At 34.2% G+C, this 12,128-nt stretch overlaps 1 protein-coding gene across 1 annotated transcript; it reads right to left on the bottom strand.

Annotated features, from left to right (window-relative positions):
- Positions 1-1,902: 1,902 nt before the first annotated feature.
- On the bottom strand, positions 1,903-4,626 carry LOC121212614 (tetraspanin-8). Its single transcript, XM_041085733.1, has 2 exons — positions 4,055-4,626; positions 1,903-2,322 (listed from the first exon to the last, which is right to left on the bottom strand). Exons 1-2 carry the CDS (start codon positions 4,331-4,333, stop codon positions 2,038-2,040), a joined length of 564 nt encoding a protein of 187 aa, XP_040941667.1. The 5' UTR covers positions 4,334-4,626; the 3' UTR covers positions 1,903-2,037.
- Between the last annotated feature and the right edge of the window lie 7,502 nt (positions 4,627-12,128).

Raw genomic sequence — 12,128 nt, 5'->3', positions numbered from 1 at the left:
ACTACATCACCCGATTGGGTTTGGGCCCAGACTCAATCGGGTCTTAATCCGCATTTTATGCGGTTTACACTTTGGGTTCGCATGTAAGGTGCTCGTACACTTCTATGGACCACAAGATGTGGGTTCGCAAAGCCATATAGGCAAACCCACATCTTGAAAACACGTGTTAACTCTAGAATATGGTATGTGTCAGTATACATGGGAACCTACTTATGATATCACATCTATGAACAGTAACCATATCATATAAATACATGGCTTAACCATCTAAAGGGATAAACACTCTGAAATACTCAAGAATTTTCAATTTGTCTCGTTTAGAAAATAGGTCAGGCCTCGAGTAAGGTTTTTTGGCCTGGGCCCAACCCGACTCGAATTTGCAAAAAAAAAACTACTATTTTGCTGTTGTTTTCCCATTGTTTTTCTTCCATTTCACTATTATGTTGCTACTATTTTATTGTTATTGTTTGGATATTGTATAACTCTTGTTTTATTGTTAATTTTACTACTATTTTAGAGATATTTGCTTGTTAAGTTGCACATATTTTAGTGTTATTTAAGTATTAAAGACTTTTTTAAATTTATTTTCAATTTGTTAGAAAACATTTATTTTAATATTTTTGATGTATTATATTTTTTTAAATTTTTTTATACAAATAAAATAATTTTAATACGAGTCGGACTTAACTCGAATTTAATATCTATAATCTGAGTCGAGCTTAGGCAAAACATTATGCTTGTTTTTCAGGCCGATTTAAAACCTATCAAATAAACTTAAAATTTTGTTAGGGATGAACTTGTAATTTCCACCGTCTCTTTTTGTTTTTTATAGAGGAGTTTTTAAGCAAACCCTTCTGTGCATTAAATGTAAGAAATTAATATAAAATAAGATTTTCAACAGCTTTCCGTTTTTTTGTTAGATTGTGTTTTTCAAGTTACCAGATAGCAATTATTATTATTAAATGGTAATATATCCCCAACCGTCCGATTTAATTAGATTGATTAATTATTTCAATTGATTCATAAATTAATCCGTCTAATCTTTTATTTTAAATTGATATTTTAATTTATTCGATTCGATCAATCGATCTGATTCGTAAAATAATAAAGGGCAATGGTGCATTCGATCAATCGATTTGATTCTCAAAACTTTGATGCTAAACTTGATAGTAATGATCGAGATGCTAGTTTGAGTAGTAGCTCAAGATTTCCAATTTCTTCTTTGTTTTTTTTTTTGAATAAATATTAAAATTATACATAAATTTGATCTAATGTCTAATGTCATATATGAATTTTGATTTTGTGCGATTTTATACGTGAAACTTTGTTTTGATTCGATTTTCACAAATCACTAACAACGTTATTGAATTAACACCATTTTACGTTAATATATCACATGTATTAATAATTATATTAATTCCATATGAAAATAAACGTATATATTTGTTTATTTAAATATATACAATTGAATTAAAGTTAAAGTTTCATTTATACATATAAACCATAATTCAAGTTTCATTTGTATAGTTGCACTAAATCAATATTTATGTATCAAATCAACGGTGAAGCCAATACCCTAAAATGGAAAATTGCCGCTTTAGTCGTTTGAGAATTTTAAAAGTTTTAAGTTAAATTAATGGTAAAAATTGTATTTCAATCCTTCCTAAAATTTAAAATTCAATTATGCTCTCCTAAAGCAAAAAAGTTTATAGTTTAATTCCTTGAAAATTGTAAAATTTTACATTCAGTAACAAATTACAATTTTTGGCTCTCTTAAAATTTTATAATTCTAATTCGGCCCCTCCAAAAAAAAATATTTTGATTTCGCCCTTGTATCAAATTACACATTAGATTAAAGTTTATGTACACATATGAATATGTATAATTGCACCGAATCAAATTTGGACATTGAATCTGTATAAATTTAATATTTATCCTATAAATAAATCAATCAACAATTTTTTTTTTGAAAATATTTGTTAAAATCCAATTAAAAAATTAAATAAATAATGGAAACAAAGAGTGAAATATTCAACCTCAACCATGTTTGGCAGAATTCCCTAAAGCACAAATACTAATAAAATAGAAAATGATGATGAAGATGCAGAACACGATGTTAACGACCGACGATTTCCTCCGAGCATCTTTGACGCCGTATATGAAGCCGGCCTTGCATGACTGGCATTCGAAGCACAGTGTCTTGTCGTCGTTATTCCATAGATTACAATCATTGTTCTTCGATGATCCACCGTTGTTTTTGGTCCACGTTGTCATTCCTCCATATACGAACCCACATTCGCTCGGTGGCTTACAACAACCTGACTGCAATTTATATATTCAATCAGCCATTTCTATAATAACATTTTAAGTTTATTATAAAACCGATGTTTTATATTTTATTTTTACTTTTTATAACAATTTCATTGCTATAATTAACATATGTCCAATAGCAGGGCGAAGTTAAAAATTTTATTTAGGGAGTCCAGATAAAATTATAAAATTTGAAAAAATATTTAATTTAAATTATTAATATTTTAAAAGAGTTAAAATTATAATTTTTCCTTTTAATCAAAAGTTAAAATAAACTAAATTAAATATTTTAATTTTGAAAAGGGAGCTATAAAATAAATTTTCCATTGATCTAAGGGGGTCAAGGACCCTGCCTGCCTCCCTTTGACTTCACCTCTGCAAATATAGGTCACAACTTGGGTTCTCTATAATAATTTTTAATGAAGTATTGAGTACATTTTTTACTAAATTAATTTTCTATAAGAATTTTTTATCTCAAATTTTAGTAAAATTAATTCTATTCCTGCGTAAAATAAAAAATGTTAAATTATTATTTTTATAAAATATTTAAATTTTATATAAAATATATTAAAAACATTTCATTAATAAAAAATATAATCGGAAGTTAGACTATGTGTTGTTGTTATTTTTATTTTTAGTTGAAATATAATTTTAAATATTATTTAATATAACATATTTTTAATATATATTATTAAATTTAATGTAAATTTAATAATTGTTAATTATAATTAGTTCAGGTAATTTTAATTATTTTTATTTAATTTGAATATAAATTTTAATGATTTATTGTATATACATTTTAATTTAATGTACTTGATGATCATTTTCTATTCTCACTTTATCATAATTGTTACGTTTGAATTCAAACACATATCAAACAATTTTTTTTAAATTTGACCGCTACAGAAATTAATCACATCGCCACTATTGTTTTCAACCTCAGCAGAGTTAAATTTACCGTTTATCCAAATGAATTTTGAAAATGATCTAAATGGAGAATATGGACTTAATCTACAACTTTATGTATAGTGCATGGTTAATACCAGGATTTAACCAAATGAACTTTATAGCTAGTGTTCGGTCATTATTGGAATTTCAAATTTTAAAAAGTAGAAAGAGTAAAATTGACCAATTCAAAAAATATAGAAACTAAAATTAACTAATTAGAAAAATAGTAATAATTTGACCAATTCTCTTGTCTGGACTTGTTTTTAGTTAAGGGTTTTTGTCTTTGAGACTCTAGTCAAGTGATGGTATCTTTACTTGCTAATGTCATATAAGAGCATTGATTCGAACCTTATCAACACCAAATGCTAAAACATTTCTTTAGTGGACTAGACACTCTTACTAAACTCTATGAACTCGTTAAGGGCTTTTCGCAGAGTCAAGAGACAAAAACTCAAACTAAAATTGAGTATATGTATCCCGGGAATAATACTACATCCAGGGTCCTAGACTGGCCTGAGAGAAATCTCCTCTCAACAGCCACTAATGCCATATAAGGGCATAGGTTTGAGCCCCTACCAAAGACAAATGCTAAAATATTTTCTTGATGGATCAAACGCTCCCACTAATTAAACTCCATGAACAGGGCTCTCTGCGAAATTGAGAGACAAAAACCTAGGTTAAATCTAAATATAAACATCGGCTCAGAGAGCGACCTCCCATCAACAAAATCGAAATCAAAATGCAGAATGACTAGAAATGATAAAAATTATTGTAGAGGGATCAGAGAGAAAAATACCTGAATAGGAGTTAACTCATTCTGGTCTAATTCCGTGGCAGTACTATTAATTTGTCTTTCTTTTAAATCAGTGCAAACATTATGTTCAGGCACAGTTAAACAACTCTTAATACTTTCCCAGCTATTTTCTTTTAAAATTGCCATAGCCAACCAACTAGGGTCATCGGGAAGTCGATATTCCTTATAACCCTCTCTGGTTTTCACTTTCTCCGCCCCTTTACTCGTCGCTATCATCGTAATCATAGAAAAGATGATGCCGACGATGATAGCGAACATCATGAGGACAAGGTAAACAATAAGCAAGAACGTCACGTTGCAACACGCGCCGATTATACCCACCAGAGAAAAAACATGAAGAAACCTCCGATTATGATCATTGGCTTAGCCATCACTTGATAACATTCCTCTGCACTCCCTTGGCTCATTGACACGCCGACGATGACCATCGGGATCGAGATAAGGAATGAAAGGAGGTTGACGAAGCCGACGATGTTATTGCTTGTCTGCGGCATCGTGTCTTTTCTTTTTTTCCTCCGGTGAAAAGGGAGGAAAAATTATTGATTGGAAATGAAAGAAAATTTGGGAGAGGTCAAAAGGGATTAAAATAGGAAGAAATTTGAAGGAAAATTGATTGAAAAAGATGGGAAATTGTTTTTTTGTGTGGATTATCGAAGGTTACTGCGAAATTATTGTATACAACGCTGTACACGTCTTTTACATGCATGGGATATGCGGTGTTGTGTGTGATATCAGTCGGATTCATTGGTAAAAATTGCAATTATTTCATTGTCCGCTTTTAAGTGATTGCGATGAATTTATTTCGATAAACGGGTCGCGGATTAAAATATGTGACTAAAATACAAAGAGTATTTAATAGAAATTAATTGATTAAATAAGATTACTTAATTTATTTAATTTGATTCAATTTGTAAAATTTATGACAAATTATCTACTTAAAAGCTTTAGTAACATACTGAAAGTAGTCAATAAAAATTAGGAGTACTCCTTAATAATGTTGACTTAAGATAGGTTAGAACCTTGTTTTTGTTTCATATGAAATCATGCTCACACATGGACTTGTCATGTATATAATCCTTTGGTTTGTAAGTTGGTATTTATGAAAGCATATGCATGCATGCTGGATTGGTTTGAAGGTAAACACATGGTTAGTTTAGAGCTAATTTGAATAGACATCCATGACTATTATAAGCTTAACACGTGTATCAATATATGCATATTATGGTCTATTGAAGTATACACAATACTAGAGATATAGAAAATAGAATGATAGTAAAACCAAGTTCTCCATTCATAATACTAACGCATTCAACTACTAGCTAACTGCTAGCTAACTGCTACTAGTAACTGAATAACTTCCTTTCAACTACTCTAACATTCTCCTGGTACTTTCCTCTTCTGAAGTTTATTGCTAACACCAGTATTGATCAATGTAACTTGTAGTGCTTGTCGAAACTCAGCAAACTGTTTAGGGGAGATAGGCTTTGTAAGGATATCAGCAACTTGATGAGCGGATGGAACATAGTTCACCTGAAGAGTGCCATCAAGGACTTTCTCTCGCACAAAGTGGTGATCAATTTCAACATGCTTGACTCTTGCATGATGAGTCGGATTTGCTGACATGGATATAGTAGAAGTGTTATCACACCAGACAACTGGTGGCTGTTCGAGGCCAACCCCAATTTCTGCCAGTAGATGTTTAACCCATAGAACTTCGGACACACAGTTGGCAAGACTGCGATATTCTGCCTCCGAGGAAGACCTGAACACCACAGCCTGCTTCTTGGAGCACCAGGCTATTGGATTCTTCCCAAGGTAAAGAACATAACCTGTAGTGGACCTTCTGTCTTCAACCGAAGATGCCCAGTCTGCATCTGAGTAACCAACAAGCTTGCACTGCCCATGTGAATAACACAAACCATACTCTAACGTCCCAATTAAGTAGCGCAAGACACGTTTAACTGCTCTCCATTGACGGTCACTAGGAGAGTTCATCTACTGGCTGAGCTTATTTACACCAAACGATAAGTCTGGCCTAGTAATGCACAAATATTGCAGCATTCCCACAAGACTTCTGTACAGATGTCCATCGAGACAAGCCTGACTCTCATCAGAGGCCACCAGTTTGGGCATACACACCATGGGTGTCGGTGTTGCAGCAGCACTTGTCATACCAGCCTTAGCCAAAATCTCCTGAACATACTTCCTTTGGCTGAGATATAGCCATTGAGATGTTGTGTGGACTTCTATGCCAAGAAAGAAATTGAGTCTGCCCATATCTTTAAATGCAAACTTACTATGAAGCTGTCGAACCACCGAATCTATAGCTGCATCGGAGCTGCCAGTGATGACTATATCGTCTACATAAGCCATAAGCAACAGCTGACCATCAGACGAGTCTCGTATAAAAAGGGAGGGATCAACGTGTGATGCATGAAACCCAAGCACGTCAGTCAAAAACCGTTTGAGTCCATATAGCGCTTTGTTTAGACGACAGACCAGCTTCTGACCCGATGAATCAAACACCTCAAAGCCAGGAGGTTGATCCATAAAAATTTCTTCAGTCAGCTCCCCATTGAGAAATGCGTTATTGACATCGACTTGTCGCAGCTGCCATTTCTTCATTACTGCAACAGCAAGAACTGTTCTGATGGTAACAGCTCGAACCACCGAACTGAACGTATCTCGGAAATCAATGCCTGCATGCTGGGAATATCCCTTGGCAACCAGTCGTGCTTTGTAGCGATCAAGTGTACCATCTACTTTCTTTTTAACTTTAAATAACCATTTACAGCCAATGGTTCGACGATGAGATGGTAAGGGACACAAAGTCCAAGTGTTATTGCGTTCAAGCGCCTGAAGTTCAGCATGAACAGCATCAACCCAGCATTTATGCTACATAGCTGCATGTATATCAACAGGAACCTCAAAACAAGTCACGGTACTCAGAAAGACCTTTGGCTTAAAGAAGCCTGCTTTGCTGCGAGTAACCATTGCATGAGAGGGAGAACTGGAGAGCTGGATGCAGTAGATAAAGAGTGCACCTGGTCAGCAGAGCTAGAAGGAGATAAGTGTAATGTCTGGCTGGTAGAGGTATTGGACGTTGATGTAGGGGAGTTGTGTAAGCTAGAGACGGGCAGGGTGACACAAGATGAGGGAGGGTTGTTAGATATGGCAGGTGATAAAACAAGCAACTTTGAGCTGTATTGGGGGTATGACTGAGATGTGGGATGACGAGTGGGAATACTGGCATAGGGAAACACAGACTCGTGAAAAGTGACGTGACGAGAAATATAGATTCGGCCATTGCTAGCTTGACATCTATACCCTTTATGACAAGGTGAGTAACCTAAGAAAGTACAAGGGGTAAAACGAAACAGAAGCTTATTGCTGTTATAGGGTCTGAGGTTTGGAAAACAAAGACAGCCAAAAGATCGAAGAAATGAATAGTTGGGTTTAGTTTGAAATAGTTTTTCATAGGGTGATACAAAAGCTAAAGGAGCTGTAGGTAACCGGTTAAGAAGGTAAACAGCACAACTGAAGGCATCATTCCAGTAGGCAATTGGCATGGATGCATGTGCCAGCATGGAAAGACCTGTTTCAACGATCTGACGATGCTTGCGTTCAACCAATCCATTTTGAGATGAGGTGTAGGGACATGTAAAACAGTGTGCAATCCCGTGCTGAGTAAGATACTGCTTCAACACCTGAAACTCGCCGCCTCCATCTGTCTGTAATGTTCGAAGAGGAACCCCAAGCACCCTTTCAGCCTGTTTATGAAAGTGAGGGAAAATATGAAGAACCTCAACTTCTTATGTAAAAAATAAACCCACGTGTACCGAGTGTAAGCATCTGTGAAAGCTACATAATACCGAAACCCATTTGAGGTTATCGGTGCTGGTCCCCAGACATCTGCTGCTACCAACTGTAAAGGGGCAGAATAAACAGTCACTGACTTGGAGAATGGAAGCTTATGTTCCTTACCAAGATGACATGCAACACATGCAAAATTTTCTTTATTGTCATCAAAGAGCATATTACAGCTTTGTAAAGCTTTGAGTAGAACACTTTTACAAGGATGTCCTAGCCTAGAGTGCTACACACTTAGAGGGACACGAGTAGTAGCAGCGAAGCAACGAGCATTGAATGCAGTGGATGTATCTTGCCCTTGTTCTGCAGCAGCTCGTAAATGTAACTTGTAAAGCCCATGATGCACCGAGCCATGAAGGAGCACCTCCTTAGTTTTCAGGTCCCATACTTGACATTGTGTAAGCAGGAACTCGAACATGACCTGATTATCTAGTGTAAATTTGACACAGAGAGCAGATTTTTGGTTATTCCAGGTGCAACCAATAAAGATTTCATATACAATGGTCCGATCTAGTAAGCAGGGACGACTGACCAGAACATAACATAGGCGGGGCATTACCATTTCCAACATAGACTTTACCTGGTCCATTTTGAGAAGGACTCTCACCAAGATTAGAAGCCGAGTGAGTAAGGTGATGAGTGGCCCCAGAGTTAGGATACCAAGCGTTGTCACCGACTGTCTCTGCTGTAGCAAGATAAGCATTAGTCGATGGGGCAGCAGGAGTAGATGCATTAGCTAATTGTAAGGTGTTGCTTATAAATGGATTCGTCTAAGAGGGTGTGAGTGCTGCTTGATAAGGCCAGCCTGGTGAAAGTGACCAGGGTGCAGTCGGCAAGGACATCATAGATGGCACCATAGGGACAGAGGGCTGCATCCAGGGAGATGAACCAGGACCATAAACACACATATTTGCTTGCGGCGAAGGCCTGTAGCCCGTGCTTTTGTAGGAGGCATCAAACCGATGATAACACCGATCAACGAGATGCCCCATCTTTCCACATAATTGGCACTGAACACGGCCTTCAGAAGAACGACCACGCCCACGACCTCGAGTAGTTGAAGGTCGATACGATAAAGATCGACTGTTGCTGTCTGAATCTGACGCTTGCTGAGAGACCAAGTTTGTAGAGGCAGGGACCTCCGTTACCATAACTTGTTGTCGAGCTTCAGTATCTATTAACATGGTGGTGACATTTTGAAGACTGTAAGGAAGTTGGCTAGCCACAATAATCGAGATGACAGACTCATATTCTGAAGGTAGCCCATTGAGGATTGCGGTGACATGCTCACGCCCACTAATAATCTCTCCACAGCTGGCAAGATTGTCACAGTAGGACTTAATTTTCATCAAGAACTCTTTCATGGTAAGGTCCCCCTTGCGTTGTGAGTGTAGTGCTCGACGATAAAACATCAGTCGTGATGTAGTTTTACTTCCATAGAGGGACACAATAGCATTCCAGATTTGAGCACTTGTATCCAAGCCAATAAGATGAGGTAAAATAGATTGACTCACCGAAGACAAAAGCCAAGAAGCAATGGCACCATCTTGCTGTTCAAACTTGGAGAACTCAACATTTTCTTGAGACACACCATCCTCGCCTAGAATCACTTGAGGTGGTAGAACAGTATTGAGATCAAGAAACTGTTGAAGCTTGTAAGTTTTAACAGCCAAAAGAACTTGCTGCCGCCATAAAAGGTAGTTGGAGTCATCGAGAAGAACACTGATTCGTTTGGTGGAGAAGAATCGACTGTCAACAACACCGTCGGCAGGACCGGTCATCATTATGGGATCAGCAGACTGGACTATAGACGGACTCGACGAGAGACTCATGAATCAACGATCACCCCAGATGAACCTGAACAACTGATACCATATTGAAGTATACACAATACTAGAGATATAGAAAATAGAATGATAGTAAAACCAAGTTCTCCATTCATAATACTAACGCATGTATTTATATAGTAGCTTTACAATCTTAACAAACTAACTGCTAGCTAACTGCTACTAGCAACTGAATAACTTCCTTTCAACTACTCTAACATGGTCATGTGTTTTGGGTTTGCATGTTCGTTTATGGGATGGTGATGTATGCTATATATGTGAGTGTACATTGTTTTGTTGTACTTATTTGTAATTATATTTATGTGTGTGTCAAGTCGATGTTATGTTTGTGTATTATAGTCATAAATCGACATATTTGCCTAAGGATAGTTAGAAATTTTGTTATATTTCTAGTAGCATCGTGATGTAAATTTTTATTTTATTGTGCATATGATTTTTTACGTGTATTTATGTATGTGATTATTCGAGATTAATAAACGTTAATTTTTTTAAAATAATAAGATAATATTTTCGAATTAATTTGATAAATGATTTTTTTATTGTGTGGGTGAAATTCAATTGATACTTGTTAATAATAAGATACATAAAATTATTTTATTATGAAATTTTAATTCCCTCGAAAATTATGCGTTTTGTTTCAAGGGATTACAATTAAACATTATATTTCTCATTTTTAAAATTTGAATTTCTTTTGAAAATGGTGTAAATTAACATGGTACCAATTTTGGGAGTTGTAGTCAGTGTTATAATTTTCCCTACGTGTAACTGACTTCTGAATTTACTTTCTTTTTTTTTTTAAATTCAACGTAGACCTAAATTATCTTTTTAAGGTGTCTGATCACACTTAACTAAAAAAAATCGCGACGGCTCTCTATTTTTAAGTAAAACCCCAGATTTTGCAAACTCAAAATTTTCTTTGGTAGCAATTGCATTATGGCGAGCTCTTTAAATGATTTTTTTTTCAATCTTTGATGCCACATTAGATGGTCCAAGGCAATATAAGAGAGGTCGAGAGATGAGCCAGTGGTACTAAAAAAAGTGCATTGTAAGAATCATTTTTCGAAAAATGTCACATAAGTTTATCTTTAACGATTGAAGATTGAATAAGGTTTTTCTTAATAGCCTCTCATTTCTTTTGGCTAAAACAAGATTGAAGAACATCATGCTTTCAAGATCTCTCATACAGAATCAATCAAACCTTTAACCATAACAAAGTTTATCTCAAAAGAAAGTGGATAATCATAAAGATAACAAATCAAGGAGACAAGGACCCATTGATTGTGCCAAATCATAATGTCAAGACCACTACCTATGTTTCATTGAAGACCTTTTTTGAGCAAGTTGATACCCCTCTTGAATGCTTCTCCAAATTCGAGTTTAAGAATTTAGCATTGCAAACTCTAAGCACGAAGATGAGGGAAAGTAGATGAGCCCAAAAAGTATCTGAATTAGAAAATAACCTCCAAACCCATTGGACTAGAAAAGCAACGTTAAAATTCAAACATACAATTTAAAATTCCAAACATATTCTAAAGAAGAAATTAAAATTTATTGTAAAATAATAATTAAAAATTTGGGTACCATATCTGCCAGCCTCCCTGTGCCTGGATACTATCTTTTTTTTGGTTGGTCTATTTTCAATAATATTTTAATATTAGTATTTATGGCAATGTATCTAACAAAAGAATAAATCTATCGTTGACCAATTAATCTAACAAATAAATTTATACATACTTAAAGGCTATTGTTATATTTTCTGGAATTAAGTGAATAATTTATCAATTCAACTTTAATATCGGACTGAATATTAAAAAAATTAATATTATTATCTTTAAATATTAAAATATATAATTTTTTTTATTAAAAATAGTATTAAATTAGATAAAAATAATACAAATATCATATTAAAAAAAATAATGTCAAACTCGGATGACAAATAAGTTATTAAGCAATCTAAAATTTGTAGTTTTTCTTTTTTTAACTTTTGCATTTAAAAAAAACACATTTGAGAGGAATAACTTTTTTTTATTGGAATAAATAACATTTTTTAACACTTAAATATCTAATGTATAATATTTATATTGAATATACTATTATTTTTATATTGAAATTTATTTTATTTTAATATCTAAAATATAATTTATACATATTTAAATTAAAATTTACAAATACTTTATGTTAATTATTTAAAAATATTTAAAATTTATGTTTTATATAAAAATAAAAATGTCGATTGATTATTATCAGGAGGGCATTATCACGCTAAATCTAACTTTTAAAACAGTTTTCCACTAACATTTTTTAAAAAGAATATTTTAAATTCAGACATGAATAGGAAC

This window comes from Gossypium hirsutum, chromosome A13, assembly GCF_007990345.1.
Source record: "Gossypium hirsutum isolate 1008001.06 chromosome A13, Gossypium_hirsutum_v2.1, whole genome shotgun sequence".
Lineage (NCBI taxonomy): Eukaryota > Viridiplantae > Streptophyta > Magnoliopsida > Malvales > Malvaceae > Gossypium > Gossypium hirsutum.
Note: the sequence above shows the minus strand (reverse complement) of the source record. Positions and strands in the feature narration are given on the sequence as shown.